We start from the raw sequence: 19345 nt of genomic DNA on the forward strand, positions 1-19345 counted from the left end.
AATGCTACAGGGTCCTACGAAGCAAAAGGTGTTTCGTCAATGGTACTGCAAATCCCACATTCTCTGTTCCTGGTCTAGGAGACCAGGGAAGCTGCCTTTAAAGCCTTCAAAACATACGATTACTTTCAAACATACAATTATTTTTTTTACCTACATTAGTACTGTTCAATAAAAAGTATATTCAGTTTTATATTAAACTTGTTGAGTAAGACACGTGTGAACACCTTTCAGAAAAAAATAAACCCTATTAATCTATGCAAATTATTTAAAAATATATAAAGGTTACGATACTTAAGGAATGCCAGCCGTGGCTTGGTTCCCAAGTTTAAGATATTGTGCTATTGGGAGGTGGGGGAGGCACGAGGAGGGGGACAGATCTGTGGGTCATTGGTGGTATGCTCTCAGATGGGACTGCGGGACCCCAGCTTTTTCCTCGGTCCATTTCCTTCCAGGTCACGAGGTAAGCTTTGTGCTACCAGCATCAGCTTCTCACCTGTGCCCTGCCGAAGCTTAAACATTGTGGAAAACAGTCACGGAACTTCTAAATGAATGAGTCAAAAGGAAGGTTTTCTCTTAATAATTCTCTCCGGTATTTTTAGGTATCGATAGAAACCGACTAACACAAAGTGTCAGAATTTTTCTTTTAGTGAATGTGTAGTCTTTGTCAATGATGCTTTGAGCTTTAACAAGTAGCAGAGACGCCGTCCGGAATTTTGAGTCTCTCTGTTCTCTCAAGGCTGACGAAACAAAACTCTAGGAGGATTAACTCATGAAACAGCTGCGTCCCCGACGGGAAGATGTTTTGTGTTTATAAATAAAACTACAGACTTTCATGGGGGAGGGTCTCTTACAAAATGAGCTCAGATAGAGCGAGTTCATATTTAAATAATGAGCAACCTGAACCGCCCAGGGTCAAAGGGTTACCCCTGCAAGATCGGATTGCAGCCACTGCCCCGTGCAGGTTCTTATTTCATGTTCTCTAAAAAGCGATTGCGATCAGCTTGTATAAAACTTTCATCCATCCAGCAACGGATTATTTATTTACACAGTCCGATTTTTCTCCCTCCTGAACACATTGTTTCCCAGGGTGCATCCCAGTCTCCAGTGCGGTTCAGGAACAATGGAGCTAGAGTCAGGCTTTTATTTCCTGTGGCATTCCCTCCCCGAAGGTTGTCATCCCCTTGGTGACATTCGTTTGTCCGTCTGTTTGGAGGAGGAACGAGGCGTATCACTCAATCTGAGCGGGCTGTAGGACGAAAAATTAATAATGCTATACTAACATGCATTCTAATTTCTAATGAAGACGGTGGTTCCTCAAAGAGCCAGTGTTTAATACAGTGTCCCCTTATCAGATCGAAGGACAAAATTATATTAAAACTCGGGGTCATTAATTTCCTGTGTAAACCTATATACAAATCGGCTCACAGCTGCGCTAAGGGGAGACGAATTCTTAATAAAAACGACTTAGTTTAAAACCCCATTTAGATAATCCACAGGCAGTTACTGTCCCGCCGCTGTGAGTTTTTTTATGGTAATTAAGCAACAAATAAGAAGCACATTAAAATCAAATTTAGATGAACCTCTCAGAATGCCTCACGACATAGCTCATTAAACCAAGCTGTTTCAACGATGACAACGTCACTCTTTGTATAAAGTCCTCACAACAAAGGAAGACACAACCCAAAGCAAACCCCAGTCATTTCTTTCAGAGAAATAAGTTGCTCTTCAGAGGACTGTTTAAGGAAATCACCGATCGAGCGCCCTGCTCAAGAACGGAGACGGCTCAGCAGGTCCCGTCTTCAACATGGGACCGTCTGAGTTACCTGGCGCCTGCCTCCTTAGGAGGTTTTAGTGGAGTTTAATTGCTTGAGGTGGATACCTGTATACATACATTCAGCCAACATTCCCATCTCTCTGCACTTCCTTAGCCGGCAATCCTGGCACTTCCGACGCATGTACATATCCATCACGCAGTTGCCCCCGTTCTTACACTTGTACACGGCGTTTTTGGTGATGCTTCTTCGGAAGAAACCTGTGGGAGAAACACTGGAAACTGTAAGAACATCCCTAACAAGTTTTCAGGATATATATGTGGATATCAGAGTTCTCGGGGAACTCTTGGGGATCAACTCGATCGATCGATGAGCCCTGAGCCATGGGGAGGTAGCAATGGACACTTTGCCGTGATCTGTTATTGAAAAGGGAGCTATTGTAAATGTATCTCTCTAGAACAATAACAAGTGGAAATTAGGGACTCTCTTTGCTTTCATTTATCTTTACTAGGGGACAATTATGAACCAGTAAGTGCTACATGCTGGCCCTGTGAAGGCAAACATCCATCCCTGCCCTCCCAGAGTTTAAAGGTTGACCAAGCAAGGGAAGAGTAGGAGTTGTGTAGATACTGACCGACGCTGTGCTGGGGCAGGACGCACGCAGCGAATGGTTAATATAGCAAGTAAGGAGTTAGAGATTTAGCTCTGTAATCAAGAGCACTCCAGCGCTCTTGTAGAAGACAGGGTTGGGTTCTCCAAGCCCACATGGCGGTTTACAACTCCAATCCCAGGAACCCAACACCTTTTGACTTCCGTGGACATCAGGCATGCAGACAGAACTCTCATACGACACACAAAATAAAAAATAAATAATCCTTTCTCAAAACTTAGAACGTGAGGCAGTGAGCAAAAAGCCAGAACGTGTGTTGTTTACCGGGTGTTTAGGAAGAAAGCTCTATTCAAGGCTTCAGCTTTTCAGCACTTAACACGACAGCCCTGCCTAACAATAAAAATGCCAGGCTTGATTTAAAATGCAGTGTTTCCCCAGAGAAGAGCAGTCCAGCTCCAGACAGGTTAGGGAAGATGCCTAAAGCCAGGATGGGAATGTGACTCTTCCCCCCTCCATGTCCCTCATAGATGCCAGGGTTGGTGTGGCAGTAAGCTGGGATATGTTTTTGAGGAGCAAGAGAAGTAACAGAAGTTTACTCACAATTTTAGTTTCTGAGGTTTTGGTGATATGTGGTAAAGCATGGTTCAAAGACACTAATGGAAAATCCCAGAAATAAGCCCCTCATAAAATTTGAAATTACACGTTTCTGAGTAGTGTAATGAATGGGATTTATTTTTGTATTTATTTGTGTGTTTTTTTCTTTCCTGTAGTCTCATCCAGGATAAGAATCATCCCTTCAGCCAGCAAATCCATATTGTACCGATTGATTACCCACCCAGTGGCATTTGAGAGATCTCCTTTTTGCAACAAATTCTACCTGCGTGTCATTCAAATTTTTCTATTTTGTCGTTGATTATACTGGTAAGTTTCCTGTGCCTAATTCAAGTCTGTATAGCTATGTATACGATTTACATTTTGAAACTTCTACTGGGTATCTTGGGATGTAGCCACTGTGGATGAAGGGGTACCATTTTGTTTTCAAAACTGGGTGTATGTGGCAAGTTTTCAAAGTTGACACTTCCTGCCTTGGGTTGAGTCCTTCCCTTCCCATCACCGGGCTACTTTCAGTCACACTTCTTTGATGAGAACAAAGCTATTTCAATTTTAACTTTGTCTGCTCTAGGTTTATTCCTGTCCTACTTGGTGTTAACTGTCAAGTTGACAGTATCCAGAATCACCAGGCTTTTCAAAAGTCTCAGTCAATTGTCTTTATTAGGTTGGTCTGTGGGCATGTCTATGAAGTAATCTTAAGTGTTAGTGGATGTAGGCGGGCCCAGTCCACCGCCGGTGGTACCATTCCCTAGGCTATAAGGAAGCTAGCTAAACATGGTCCTGAGCATGCCAGGACACAAGCAGTGTTCTTCCAGCCAGCTTGGTTTCTGCTGTACTACTTCGAGTGTAAATGAGTTCTCGACAGGAGATAATTCTGTTTTCTTGCAGGAAACAGCAAGCAGACAGACCTGCCTTGGCTTCACTCAGTGATGGACTGTGACCTAGAAGCATTAAGTTGAAATAAGTTGCCTCTGGGCATCGAGTTTTTACCACAGCAGCAGAAAGAAACAGAACAACCTTATATCCTTTCCACTGAGGTCTCCCTGTCTGAAGTTCTTGGCAAGGACTTATGACTTCATGATGACTTGCTCTTGTCCAAGACAGAAGTTGTGATTTTAACAGACGTTGGGGGAATAATAGCAAACATTTTTTTGCGCTAACCACTTTGCTACCACTCAGCTACTTAATCATACTATCGATTACTCTCTTCCCTACATCATAAAGGAAAAAAATACAGAGAAGTTAAATACTCTGACCTTGATTTTTAGGAAAACTCAAAACCAGGAAGATCCTTAATTGCTCTGCTGTAGTTTTCTCTTTCCCCTGGGGCTCAGGACAAGAGAACGGCTTAACACTAAGTGAGGCACCCCTGTCTTCAGAACTCTCAGCTTGGAGACGCAAATTCAGAGTAGAGTGCAAGACAGGCTGACGGCTAAATACGTAAAACATTGTTGAAGTGCAGGAGAAAAAAATGTTGGAATACAGAAGAAAATTCCATATAGAAGCACATAGAAGCCATTCTACGTGCTTGTAAAGGTTGCGGTATGTGTTAGAGGGAGGACAACAATAATACTGTAGACACGGAAAGTTGCATATTTACTGTGAGAACTGTGAAATATATCCAGTTGTCATTAAAAAATTACTACAATAAAATAACTATAATCTAAATGTCTCCCAGTGCCTAAGAATCAAATGTCAAATGTCGAGCTAGGGTAGGTCTAACTCCAAGTGAGGAAATCAGAAAAGGCTTTTTGAAAAATTCGAATGAGGTTTTACAGAATAATTTTTTGAAACATGTACCATGTGAAGGCGAGAGACATTATGCAAATGAGCCAAGGCACAGTGTCACAGAAGTTCCTAGGAAGAGTAGGTGATCCATTTTGGTAGCAGGGTAGAGCCTGGGAATATTAGTGAGGGGAGGCTAAGGGAATGCCCTTGAAAGTCATCCACACAGAGGGATCTTTGCTACGTAGAAAAATAATGATCCTTAAAGAACTCGGCGATAGAAGGTCTGATCTAGTCCGCAGTCCTGGAAAGGCAGAACAAGATGGAGAAGTGTCCACCTGGAAACTGGAGACAGAAGACAGGAGACCGTACCATAGCTGAAAGGTTGGAGATGTTAGACTAGGCTGGGAGAGAGCTATAAAGGGAAATGGAGAGGACAGTCTAGCCTTGGGTAACTGGCTAACTATGAAAACAGGGGCTTCCAGGGAAAGGTAGATATGTCAAAGTTAACCTAGCCATGGACTCCCTTGTCAATTTGTCAGTTGATGTGCAGATCAGCAGGAAAGATCTTAACACTTCCCCAAATGTCAAATCTAACCCAATAGGATCTTTAAAACAGCAGCAACACTCTGTGCTTCTGTTTAGCATTGATACCCAGAGTGCAGATACCAAAGTGTGTATTTTTAGTGAGTAAAGCAAAACGAACTCCCCCCCCCCAATGCCAAACCCTGAACTCAATGAACATCTTAGCTCGAGTGACTCAGTCTTCCCGTGAGTCTTCAGCCCCGCCTAGAAATGACTGCCTTTAAAACTGTCATAGATATGGATAGACAGACAGCTCAATAGTTAACAGAATGAAACTCCTTATTCCAAGAAGAATCAAAGAAAGGGTGCACAGAACAATTCTGCAGCTTTTCTTTTCTTTCTTTCTTCTTTTTACCTCTGGTATTAAACTGAAAAGGAAATCATTATCATATCAATAGCTGAATTAATTAGCTTTCGCTCTGGGAAAGCAGCACAATATTATCACTACATCATTTAAATGTGGGCACATATACTGTATTTATACTTATGCAAATCTAACCACACACACACACACACACACACACACACACACACACACGACTGTCTCTATCTTGCTCTTTCTTGTGCACATCCAACAATGCTCATATGAGAAGAGTCATTTGAAAATGAGTTGGTAGGAAATTCACAGAGGATCCTGATAATAAAAAATGAGGGCTGGGGAGGAGTGGCCTTGCCAAGTTGAAGGTAGGGAATCTCTGGCTTGTAGAACAGCTTGGGGGTGGTATTTTCATGGCATGTATGTCCCATTGGACATTGGTGGTTGACATGGATGAATTCCTAAACTATCCTTTGATGTTTTACATGGTTAAGGATCTCTGTGTTTTTAAAACAGCAACAAACGTAGAACTCAGAGATATAACTTATTTTCAGCCAGACACAGTTCCGGACTGTGTACCCTTAACCCAATGAGGTAGATGCTATTAACTCTTTCTCTCCCGTGGAAGAAGAACTTGAGTTGCACAGAGGCTAACTTGCTCAAGGTCGTACAGGTAAGAAGTAATTGTAGCTCCTGGATTTGAGACCTTGAAGGCTCAGTTCAGACTCGGCTTTCAACCACCCCCTTCACAGGCCTTCAAATAGAATAAGGAGTTCATATCCCAAATGTCTCTCAAGACATTAATGTCCCCAAATCTCAACACAGCATGGGAAAACCTAGCCGGTTACAAAGATCTGTTACCATTCCCAGGCTGAGTCCATGAGTCCCTCTCAGTCATTTTAGTAATGTTAAAATTAACCGGAACGTTGAGGTATGAAAATTATCCAAAATTATGCATATATGCTTGGTTCTTTTTTTTTTTTTTTCTTTTTTTTTCCGGAGCTGGGGACCGAACCCAGGGCCTTGCGCTTCCTAGGCAAGCGCTCTACCACTGAGCTAAATCCCCAACCCTGGTTCTTGCTCCTATTGTATTTTCCTTTGTTATCCATCCCAGGAAGATGGTCACCATCTTATGCCTTCTACTTGAACAAAAACCAAAGCCTCTTCTCCCTCTACATCAATATAAATCTTGCCCAGGGCTTTCATTTTCATTTAAACCTCTCATGGAAAGGGTCATTCTGGATCATCAAAAGATATAAAAGATGGGTTGACTATTTCTAGAGTTGAGAGAAGCAGAAGCAGCTTAGCTGGAAAGAGACGTGGAGAACTTCCTCAGAGCTTCGGGATGGAGTGAATTCCACAGGTTCTATGAGTGATAATGACCCAGCATCCATGAAGAGTCCCCAGAGAAGGGGCAAACCCCAATGGGGACTGGGGACATAGCTCAACAGTAGGCTGTCTGTGTAGCATATGTCACACATAAGGTAAATCTAAAATGAAGAGGGGACAGAGTTTGCCAGGAGGCTCCCTGTGGAGCATGCACAAAGCCTTTAAAAAGTTACACATGAGGTAAATCTATTCAGAGGTGACTGACAAAAGAGCTAATTGAAAATGCGTTGGTCTCCCCATATGTACAACAATGCCAACCAAACAGAGCTTCCAGGGACTAAGACACTACCCAAAAACTATACATGGACTGACCCTGGGCTCCAACTGCATAGATAGCAATGAATAGCCTAGTAAGGGCACCAGTGGAAGGGGAAGCCCTTGGTCCTGCCAAGACTGAACCCCCAGTGAACGGGATTGTTGGGGGGGGAGGGTGGTAATGGAGGGAGGATGGGGAGGGGGACACCCATGTAGAAAGGGAGGGGGAGGGGTTAGGGGGATGTTGGTCCAGAAACTGGGAAAGGGAATAACAATTGAAATGTAAATAAGAAATACCCAAGTTGATAAAGATGAAAAAAAAAAAGAAAAAGAAAAAGAAAATGCATTGGTCTCAAAAGAAATTAATTTCAGAATCTGTCCAGTGAAGTAATCTTTATATAACAGAGTTGAAAACGCAGTGCCAGACAAAAACAAATAAAAAACAATTCGAATAGACTAAATTTTAAACTTTTATTTTGCCTATCAAGATTGACGGTATTCAGCAAAGCGAACACTTTGGAGGATGATCAACCATGTTAAAATGCACTTTCTAATGTTAACATCTAAAACTCAGTGACCTAAGCTTAGCCTTCAAGAAGCTAGGAAGAGGAAAATAATTATAAAGAAGGCAAATGAAAAGATTTTTTTAAATCAGAGCAGAAATCAATGTACCTTAAAATAGGAAAACAATATAAAAAGATCAATGAGACTAAAAGATGATTCCTAGTAATAAAATTAATAAATATCATAAGAGGCTAATGGATTAAAAAAGATACAAATTATGAATATCGCAGGTGAAATGGGCACCATCAGTATAGGCCCACTAAAAGGAAAATGAAGGAATAAAGAACCTTGTAGATTATCACACATTTGATGACTTCAGGGCAATTACTTGAAGAATGCTTATCAAAACTTACTTGGGAGGAACTGATCAGCAAAGCAGGCCTGTCCCATAAAGGAAACTGAATTAATAAATAATTTCCCCAAACAGAAACTACCCGGCCCCGGGTGATTCCACTGGTTAATTCTGTCAACCATCAGATGAAATACCGTCTGTCTATTCTCTTTTCCAGAAGACAGAAGGAGCACTTTCTAGCCTTTCTATGAGCAATACCTTCATGCCAGAAAATATACAAGAATACCACAAGGAAAGTACATGGTGCCATCTCATTTCCCTTGTTCACATAGGGGTGTGAGGGGAGGGTGCACATGCCAGTTGGCACTCCTGTGAAGGTTAGAATGGGATTTTCAGGGTGTGTTTCCCCATCACTCTCTATCTTATTGCCTTGAGACCCAGCTCCTCACTGGAAGCTTGTTTCATTTAGTCTGATTGATCAGCTAGCTCTCTGGATCGACCTCCCCCTCCTCCTCCTCCCCCTCCTCCTCCTCCTCCCCCCCTCCTCCTCCTCTTCCTCCCCCTTCTCTCCCTCCTCCTCTCCCTCCTCCTCCTCTTCATCCTCCTCCTCCTCTTCCTCATCCTCTACCTACTCTTCCTCCTCTCCCTCCTCCTTCCTCCACCTCTCCCTCCTCCTCCTTCCTCCACCTCTCCCTCCTCCTCCTTCCTCCTCCTCTCCCTCCTCTCCCTTCTCCTCCTCTCCCTCCTCTCCCTTCTCCTCCTCCTCTCCCTCCTCTCCCTCCTCTCCCTTGTCCTCCTCCTCTCCCTCCTCTCCCTCCTCCTCCTTCTCTCTCTCCTTTCCCTCCTCCTTCCTCCTCCTCTATCTCCTCTCCCTTCTCCTCCTCCTCTCCCTTCTCCTCCTCCTCTCCCTCTTCTCCCTTCTCCTCCTCTTCTCTCTCCTCTCCTTTCTCCTCGTACCCCTCCCCCCTCCTCTTCTTCAAAGCTGGGGTCCCAGGTGTGCACAGCCATGCCTGGCTTTTAATGTAGGTGCCTGGGATTCACCACAGGTTTTTGCCCTTACAAAGCAACTGTTCTCACATGCTGACCCGTTACCACAATTTTCTTTCTCTTATTTTAATTTGGACTGATTAGAATTGGCTTTTATCTCACATTGTGTTCTCAGCTCTGTTATATAAAGATTACTTCACTGGGCCGATTATGAAATGAATTTTGTTTGATATTATCTGGAACAAGCTTTTATCATTTTAGCCAAATTTGAGCTTCCTGCAAAACACCTTGCCTCTAACCCAACAAGAAATATACTATACTTCAGGACCTCTCAGCCTTCTCTGCTAAGGATAAAGCCCATACTGGCAATTGTTAGCTCATCAAGACCACTGGCAACAGTAACTTAGCCAAGGTGAATTTGTCTGTCCTAACTCTCCAGAAAAGCAGCATTCACAAGTAGCACTGGTGGGCTGGAGAGATGGCTCAGTGGTTAAGAGCACTGACTGCTCTTCCAGAGGTCCTGAGTTCAAATCCCAGTGACTACATGGTGGCTCATAACCATCTGTAATGAGGTCTGATGCCCTCTTCTGGTGTGTCTGAAGACAGCTACAGTGTACTCATATATAATAAATAAATAAATCTTTAAAAAAATGAATAGCATTGGTAATAACCAATAGAACTCTCTGGACTTCAGAGACCACACAAAAACTGCATGATGCTATTCAAGCAGCTATGGCCATATAGGATGGTGTGCAAGGGAAGATGGAAATGTGCAGCCAGGTTCAGTGTAAGCAGATGTCTGGCACCTCTGAAGTCACAAAATATTGCTTCTCAGGCCCAGATGTGGCACACAAGTAGAGCATTTTGTATCATGTGCATATTCCCAGAACCACAGAGGAAACAAATGCATGTGTAGAAAGCACCACCTTTCAGACAATCAAAAGGCTAAAGGCTGTCAGATCCTTTTGGGAGACCAGAGTTGGTCACCTCCAGACTTCTTCACACTGCAGAAGCCGGATGGGAATGTTGCCCTGGGATAGTTCGCATCTGGCCCTTCTCTGTCTTTTCTTCCAGGTTGAATAGTGGGGAGATGATACAACAATTCAAATGAAAAACTAAACCAAAGACCTAAAACCTAGAACAGTGTGTGGTCATTGCTGGGAGTCCCTGCAGAATGGGTCTGGAGTAGAAGTGAGCTGGGGCAGAGGCCATTTCGCAACAACTCTCTCTTAATTCCACTTGGTGCTGGAATCACCTGGACTCGTGTCAACAGCACGTTTATTAATGGGTGATGGAGTCTAAAAGAAGAGAGAGCATAATTCCGCTGACATCCTCATCCCTGCTGGCGTCTGCTGAGAACACGAGGGCAGGGGTCATGCTGCGATAATGACTGGCTCAGCATGTCCTTACGAGCCAATTAGATGCCCAAATAGACAAACTCATGGAGGCTGCAGTCTGACCTCAGCAGCCCTCAGGTGGTCTGGGCTTCTATAAGCAAAACTCCACCATGGGTAGCCCTACCAACTAACTTACTCTGATGGGCGTTTAACCCTTTCCCTCTGAACTGCTGCTTATGTGCTTCTTGGGTTTACTCTTGTATTTATATCAATGCCTGTTCTCGCTTAATAGTTTGAGCGTCTGGAAGCTTCTCTTAGTAACTATTTACGTATTATTTATATTCTTAGTCATTTTCCATGTTTAAAGATGTATTACCAACGTGTTTATTTGAGATACCGTTTCTGCCCACTTAAGGCAATTCTTTTACCAATTATATTTTTGTATGGTTTTCCAGATTCCATTTGTTGATATTTTTGAATTTCTGTTGTTTGTCTTTTTCTTGTTGTCTTGATCATAGGTCAGTTAGATACATTGACTTTTTTTCGTTATTGTTTTATAATGGTAAGTATAAAAATATTTTCCCTGTTTTGCATATCACTGCATCTCCTATAGCTTAGAAGAGGGTATCTAAGGTAATAATAATATTTTATGAATAAAGAAATTAATTAATGAGCTAATGAATCACCAGGGAGAGATATGTTTTGATAGTTTGAAGATAGTTTTGATGCCAGTTGGGGCACATAGATGAACAAAGCAGAAAGAACGATAAAATAAAAATTCATTAAGAAAATGTAACAACAGCTAATACCTATGGACCCTTTAGCCATGGCAGGTAGAGAGCTGAATTTTTAAAATGCAGCATCCGTGTTTTTCAATACAGTGATGCAAAGGGAATTGTAACAGCAACAAGCATGCCCCGAGTATTTACCATTGGCAATGCCTGTGTTAATTGCCTCTCGTACATCAAGAGTCTCAGTATGTTTGGTGTCGATGTATGAATATCAGAGCTCCTTCATGGCAGTCTGTAAATACCTGGGCAAGGCATTGTGCCATAGGTCAAACGATTTAGCACACAGCAAGCCCAAGAACAGTGCCTGCACATAGCAATCACCTGGTATGTGTTATCTAACTGTCCATCTATCCATCCTCATTATCTCCAGAAGCATCTCAGCTTTTTCCTCATCAGCACCATCTCCACTTTGTAAGCAGGCTGAAGCCCAGAGACACGAGTCAACTTAGGACAACCAGGAAAAGACTCCCTGTGATTGGAATTTGACTTCTTTTGCCTCGAGAGTCTTAACCTACCGAGGATGTCGACAACTCTCCTATGAAAGGCTTCTGGCATCTTGAAGTCCTTGGGAACCCACCCCGCATCATGCTGTGTGACAGTTGAATCTTCCAGGTTACTGGAATTGTTACTAGATTTCATAAGCCAGATTGTGCTTGATCTCGACTAGGGTCTCAATGCAGGTAATCTCAATATATGAATATTATTGAACAGAGGGTCTATTGGAAACTGTCTAATCCATCTCATATGATCATTTTCAATATTGTTTGAAGCTTTCCTAAAATTCCAGAACTAAATCTATGCTGGTTCATGATCCTATATAAAGATATATTCTAAAGGACAAGAGGGTCACCCATTAACACAAGCAGTGCCTTTCAAGATGGCTGCCATTCTCTATGACATGTGTAAACTGTGATGCTGAGGCCACTGTGTCAGGGGCTGACCTATTAGGGAACACAGCCATTCAGAATTTCCAGTCAGCGGCAGACTGGTTTTGGAGGGTCAACATTTGAGATCTGAATCAAAATTCATTCAGACGTGGATATTCCATACACGGCACTGATAGCTCCCAGAAGAGAAAAGGTCTAGGTTCAATCTAGGGCCAAGCAATCCATTCACCATCCATCTATGCTACACCTGTATTCAGTGGTTACTTAAAAAAATATTGAAAACTGTAATTTCTCTCACTAATGCTGTAAGTATGAGACGTTCAGATAAATTAGAATATTGCATATGGAACTAGAGAGAGAAGCCAACAAAAGCTGGAAATCACAGCATGATCTCTGCCTTGTTTCTAAGTTTCAATTTTTTTTTCTTTTGTGGATGGGCATTGTGTTTCAAGTGTCATAGGCCCAGCAGCCTGTAAGTCAATCCCAAAACAAAAGAAAAAGAAAAAGAAAGTGCTTTGCGTACAATAATCTAACTTAACCCTCACAAAGACGCTATAGATCAACGGTTCTCAACCTGTGGGTTGTGGCGACCCCGACCCTCTTAGGGTCGCAAATCATATATCTCGCATATCAGATATTTACATTATGATCCTTAACAGGAGAAAACTACAGTTACAGTAGAAATAAAAACAATTCTATGGCTGGGGGCCTCCACAGCGTGCGGAACTGTATTAAAGGGTCACAGCATTAGGACGGTTGAGAACCACTGGTCTACATAACTTCACTTTTACAGACTTGGAGCATACAGAGATAAAGGGCTAGATAGAATGAGATTTGGCCGACTTGATCTCTGTCATGTCCTCCTTCCGGGATTCTGTAAATCTATTCTGCAAGGGAGGAATGTTGAACACATTTCCCAGATACCTTTGCAACGCTCTTCCAAAGAGGCAGCATTAGAAGCCAATGAAGGGGCGCTAGGGCTGTGCTCCCACCGTTCGGACTGTGGAACAGGGTTGTTTAGTTTCCAGGTGCAAGTGTTGTAAGAACAGGTAACAGGTCATCACTGTGTGTGGATTCAACGGACAAGGTATGGCTCCAGAGCCGTTAATTTTAGCGAAGGCAACTTCCTGAACCCTTGATGGCAGCTAATGTGCTACATTTCCGAGGCAAATAGTTATTATGGGGCCTTCGGACATCTCCGTCTTCTACGCTGTGATTGTTTTAGCAGTAGCTCTGACTGACCAGCCTTGTGGCATAGCTCTGAACACACCCCTCGAGGCTAGTACAGAACCTGTTGTGGTTTTCTTGACCGTTCCTGTGTTTGGTCCATTCTGCTTGAAATATTAGTTTCTTTTTACTGGGTTCCAGCTGCCGTCTTGGGCGACTTGAAACTATTAGGAAAAAAATGTAGAGATTCTAGCATACTGATGGGCCATGAAGCCCACAGTCTCTGTGAAGAAAGTTATAGAGCAAAATCAACTTTGCATCCGGGGAGATCAGATGCCCAAGAGTTGCAGGTTGTGGAGACAGGGTTGGCTGAGCTGCTAGACCTTCCAGGATCAGGTCCTTGTTGGACTCCATTGGATCCTATTCTGTGTGCCTCTCATTTCCTTGCAAACCTTTCCCCTTCCTCTCTTCCTAAGCAAGGGCAGGTTTCACTTGTTTCTCATGAGAACACGTAGCTCCCCAAGGCAGACTAGCATTGACTTTCCAGTCACCAAATCCCAAACACTATGTGATAGTTAAAGAAGATAGCTACCTCTGTACCCAACAGCTTTACGGTAGCAATCAAAGAGGAAAAAAAAAAAAAACGTAGGCATGCTGGTACCTTGAGAGGTCCATGAACTCTTTTTCTCCCATGTCCCCATTTCCAGATTGAATCCTAGAGGTAGAGGTGGGTTTCAAAAACTCAGGTGACAGCAGATGCTGGTGAGGATGTGATAAAAGAAGAAGACTCCTTCATTGTTGGTGGGATTGCAGACTGGTACAACCACTCTGGAAATCAGTCTGGAGGATCCTCAGAAAATTGGACATTGAACTACCTAAGGACCCAGCTATACCTCTCCTGGGCATGTACCCAAAAGATTTTCCAACATATAACAAAGACACATGTTTCACTATGTTCATAGCAGCCTTATTTATAATAGCCAGAATCTGGAAAGAACCCAGACGCCCTTCAACAGAGGAATGGATACAGAAAATGTGGTACATCTATACAATGGAATATTACTCAGCTATCAAAAACAATGACTCCATGAAATTCATAGGCAAATGGATGGAACTAGAAAATATCATCCTGAGTGAGGTAACCCAATTACAGAAAAACACATATGGTATGCACTCATTGATAAGTGGATATTAGCCCAAAAGCTTGAATTACCCAAGATGCAATGCACGGACCACATGAAACTCAAGAAGGATGACCAAAGTATGGATACTTCACTCCTTCTTTAAAAGGGGAACAAAAATATCCATAGGAGGGGATAGGGAGGCAAAGTTTAGAGCAGAGACTGAAGGAACGGCCATTCAGAGCCTGCCCCACATGTGGCCCATACATATACAGCCACCAAAACTAGATAAGATGGATGAAGTTAAGAAGTGCAGACTGACAGGAACCGGATATAGATCTCTGCTGAGAGACACAGCCAAAACATGTCAAATACAGAGGCGAATGCCAGCAGCAAACCACTGAACTGAGAACGGGACCACCATTGAAGGAATCAGAGAAAGAACTGGAAGAACTTGAAGGGGCTCGAGACCCCATATGAACAACAATGCCAACCAACCAGAGCTTCCAGGGACTAAGCCACTACCCAAAGACTATACATGGACTGACCCTGGGCTCCAACTGCATAGATAGCAGTGAATAGCCTAGTAAGAGCACCAGTGGAAGGGGAAGCCCTTAGTCCTGCCAAGACTGAACCCCCAGTGTAGGGGAATGTTGGGGGGGCAGTAATGGGAGGTGGGTGGGGAGGGGAACACCCATATTGAAGGGGAGTGGGGGGGTTAGGGAGCTGATGGACCGCAAACAGGGAAAGGGAGCAACATTTGAAGTATAAATAAGAAATACCCCCAAAAAAAGAAATACCCAATTTAATAAAAATGGAAGAAATAAAATAAAATAAAATGATAAAGGAATGAAGCTCAAGGGCCTGTAGTTGAATTACATCCCATGAGACAAAGGGGGCTCCATTTCTTGTCCAAACGGTCTATTGATCGGGTGTTCAATGCTCACACTATGCTTCAAGTTCTGTTACTGGCCTCTTCTTGGGTTGAGAATGGGTACTAACAGGCTACAGAATATAACTTGGTATTCATTCACTCGCCTGCTCGTGTCTGAATTAAATAAAGTTCAGGAGAGTGAGGCCGTGGTCATTCTTTACATGTCTGTGTATGTGGTATGTCGGCAGAGTAGAGGAGCTGGGACAGAGACTTCCACAGCGACCATCCCACCTCGTCTGTATTCTAACCTTTGTCAGAGGAGCCCTATGGCTCCATCTTATGCCCCCTTGAATGTTTGTCACTTGCTGGTGCCATGGGGGCAAAGCCTCAAATCAAAATTAATAGGAAAAAAAAACTCTGCCTTACTCTCCTCTTTAAAATATACCTATATCCCAATTCTACTTCCTGTGTTAGTCTCGCCAGATCAGGTGCCCTCTGACCCCTTTATTTGTGCCTTGCTCCCTGCAGTTCTAGGTTTCCCTAGAGACTCCTGCCTCTGAGTTAGCCTCTCCTACTGTCTTGTCTTTTCCTTTCCTTAATGTCTTTTAGGTGAGTTCTCCTCTATCTATGTAAGTACTCCTAGGGATTTTCCCTGGCCCTTTAGTCTCCCTGACGTCACTCTGCCATGCCCCAGAATTCGTAAGACTCTTTTTTTAAACCATGTTGACTTATGTGGTGAATTGTTCCAGAGTTCTGACTTTGGGTATTTGATCCTTGGCCGAGACAATACTGATACCCCGATATCTAAAGGAAGCATTTGACTTTCTTCCTTGGGCCGTTTGGGTCACCAGTGTTAACTGGGAGCAAGCAGCAGCTCTGGAGAACAATGGGCGTTTACTAGGTAAATAATGTCTAGCAGCTCAGCCTGGAGGTCTCTCATACAAAGTGTGGAGTTGCATTTATAAGCCATAGTTTTGAAGCTGGATCCCACCCCTTCCTTCCCTTATCAGCTATGGAGCCCTGGGTGGGTTCTGTGTTTCAGTTTGCTTGTCTACAAAATAGGCATACAGTATGAAAATCAATGAGCGTTATCATGGAAGGGTAGCAAATACATCCCACGGGCTCTTGGCACTGGCTTCTGGAAGCCACGGCTTCTATCTGATATAATATACATATATATATTCCTCTCTCTTTTCTTTTTTGTTTCCTTTTACTGAAAATAGCCTCCCCTCCCCCCACACACCTTATATTTCTTGATTACTGTCTCCCTTCCCTCTGCTCCTCCCAGTTCCTCCCCACCTTCCTTTCCATCCGGATCCACTCCCTTTCTGTCTCTCACTAGAAAACAAACAAGCTTCTAAGGGATAGAAATAAAATAAGGTAAGACGCAACAAAATAAAATATATTAAGATAAAACAAAAAAAAGTAAACATCGGAATTGGACTAAACAAACAAAAAGAAGGAAAAGAGCCCAAGAGAAGGCACAAGAGACCTATTCAGGAATCTCATAAAAATCACTGAACCGGAAGCCATGATGTATATGCAGAGGACCTGGTGTAGACCCGTGCAGCCCTGTGTGTGCTGCTCCAGTCTCTGTGAGCTCATATGAGCTTTGCTAGTGTGGATTTAGAGGGCCTTATTTACGGGTGCCCTCCTCCTTTGATACAGACTTTTAGACTATGAATTTTTTTTTCTATCTCCTTCTCTTTGGGCAGGAAACATGACCTAGACTGGAACTTGTGCTTTTCCTGATAGATTGCCAATCACTTTTATACACAGATGAATGTGCACACCTCAAGCTGGGGATGGAAACTTCTAGACATAGGGTTCGGCTGGCGAGTAACTGAAATCATGCAGATTCACTGGTCCTCACTGAAAGCACTTGGAATCAAACGTGTCTTTAGAATTCAACGCTTGTCTGAATCTTAGGGGTGTTGGGGAGAGCGCTCAATCGATCGTGTTTGCTATGCATGCATGAGGACATGAGTTCAGGTCCTTACCGCCCTCTAGGTCAGTGGTTCTCAACCTTCCTAATGCTGCACCCTTTTAATACAGTCTTTCTGTACTGAAACTGTCCTTTTTGGTGGAGAGAGAGAGAGAGAGAGAGAGAGAGAGAGAGAGAGAGAGAGAGAGAGAGAGAACTCTGAAGGTTCTCTGTCTTTATCCACTCGGTTCATCTACGTGAGCCCTCTTGGGTGCCTTGGATATCTATACCCAGATTTTAAAAATTTTAGCACGAGGGGCTCCCGAAATCACAGATTCTTAGGTTCCACTTCCAGAAATTCTCAATCCATAGGCCCAGAGTGCTGTTGTAAAAATATAAAAAATAAAATGCTGTCTTTTATCCCCCACCAGGTCCGTTACCGCAGTGCCCCAAGATACCTGGTAGATATCTTGCCAGAAGCACATCCAATTCCGTGGTGGCCCAGACCAGCCGCCCCACACTCCCTTACACTTAGATCTGCACATGAAGGAACACACAACACAATAACCTTTGATCCAATTGATAAGATATAATTGCCCACCTGAACATACAAAGCCCTGTACACATCCATCCCTTAGGAACATTCATAACAACCTGTAAATACACAGAGTGGAATCTTAACGTCAGCCTCCAGGTCTCCGCCAAGGCTTCTTTCCCTCCTCTCCTCCTCCTTTCCCATCTCCTCCTCCTTCAAACTTTTCTCCTGCCCATCCTTCCTTCTCATCCAATGACAGGCCTCATTCTATCTTGTACCTGCCTCACCTGCGACATCATCCCATGCCGGAGTGGGACCCCAAATCTGTACCTCCTAGAAACTGCCGAATGATGTCATGTCTTATCTACCTCACACGATGGTATCCAAAGACTCTTCTTAGCAGAATAATCAGAGTGACTCATTGAGTGTTCCCTGTGTGTTATACATCTTACTAATTCTTTTACCCCTGCTAATTTATTTATTTATAGATGCTCTTTAATGTTATTGGGGGGCATACGGCACTATGAAGGTCAGATGACTACTCTCAGCGGTCCTTACACCATGTGGATCGCGGCATCAGGGCATTTTTGTTGGCAAACTCTTTTTAACTCTACAGCCATCTCATTGGCCCCATATTAAACTTATTATTGCATTTTCTTTTATAATGCTTTTTAAAAACTAATAATAGCTTCTCTGGATCATCTCTATGGCCATCTTGTCCTGACATTTGAACTAATGGCCATCCGAGTTTGTGTGGGCCAAGACCTCATTAAAAGCAAGAAATATGAGCTAATTATCAAGAGTGGTGAGAAAATAGCAAAGATACACTGTGCGTCCCCAGCTCAGTCTAAATGGGGCTCTGAACAAACCAAGACGCGGCTCAGACAACAGCAGTGGAGAACCTTCTATGGCACACGGGGTTTGCTCACCAAAAATCAAGAGGCCCTGCTTAGCGGACAGTTCAAACAACAAAAACATACCATTTCTTTCCTATGAACCTGGTTCAAGAAATCGTAGCAGCCAACACAGTAGAATTGTACTGAAAGCAAAACAAAAGCTCTCACCTTTGCAGCCCTCGCAGGTGAGCGCGTTGTAATGGTACCCAGAGGCCCTGTCTCCGCAGACCACACACAGCTCATCCCCTTTTATTCTTCCCGCCGATGAGGCGGCCATTCGCGGCTTCTTTGTCACAGGCATCTCGGATACCTCAGTCTCTCCCTGGTACACACTCTCAGTGGGCATTCGCCTGAGTTCATAGAGTCCAGGAGAGTACCAGTCTTCCGGTTGTTGCGGGTAGAAACCCAGGTTGGAATAATAGGACGAGGAGGAGATCTGTGGCTGAACTTGAGGAAACTGCACATTGTTGTATGGGGAGTACGATTCCAAGTCCAGATTCTGCCCCAGAGGACCTGCCGCGTGCTCTGTTAGCACTCCTGAACCAAAGGATCAACAAAACCAGAATTAATGTTATCAGTCTAGAAAATAGAGCAACGTATCAGGTCTAATACCGAAATGGAAATTTATTCCAATATAAACTATGAACATATATAAAAGCTAAAACCACAACATATATTTAACTATATAAATTAACTTTTAAAATAC

The 19345-nt window shown here is 43.3% G+C and overlaps 1 protein-coding gene across 6 annotated transcripts in view; it reads right to left on the reverse strand.

The window, feature by feature from the left end:
- Window positions 1-19345, reverse strand: part of Nr1h4 (nuclear receptor subfamily 1, group H, member 4) — a 96097-nt gene that overhangs the window by 28928 nt on the left and 47824 nt on the right. For 3 of the 6 annotated variants that reach the window (NM_021745.2, NM_001439626.1, XM_087558871.1), the window contains 2 exons: window positions 18808-19176; window positions 1892-2032 (listed from right to left, as the gene is read on the reverse strand). In NM_021745.2, the coding sequence (NP_068513.1) occupies window positions 1892-2032; window positions 18808-19176 (510 nt within the window). Of the gene's footprint in view, window positions 1-1879; window positions 2033-18807; window positions 19177-19345 lie in introns of all 6 variants that reach the window. The other 3 variants (NM_001439627.1, XM_087558868.1, XM_087558870.1) reach the window with 1 other exon arrangement.

The sequence above is a fragment of the Rattus norvegicus genome, chromosome 7 (assembly GCF_021556685.1).
Source record: "Rattus norvegicus strain SHRSP/BbbUtx chromosome 7, alternate assembly SHRSP_T2T, whole genome shotgun sequence".
NCBI classification, from domain to species: Eukaryota; Metazoa; Chordata; class Mammalia; order Rodentia; family Muridae; genus Rattus; species Rattus norvegicus.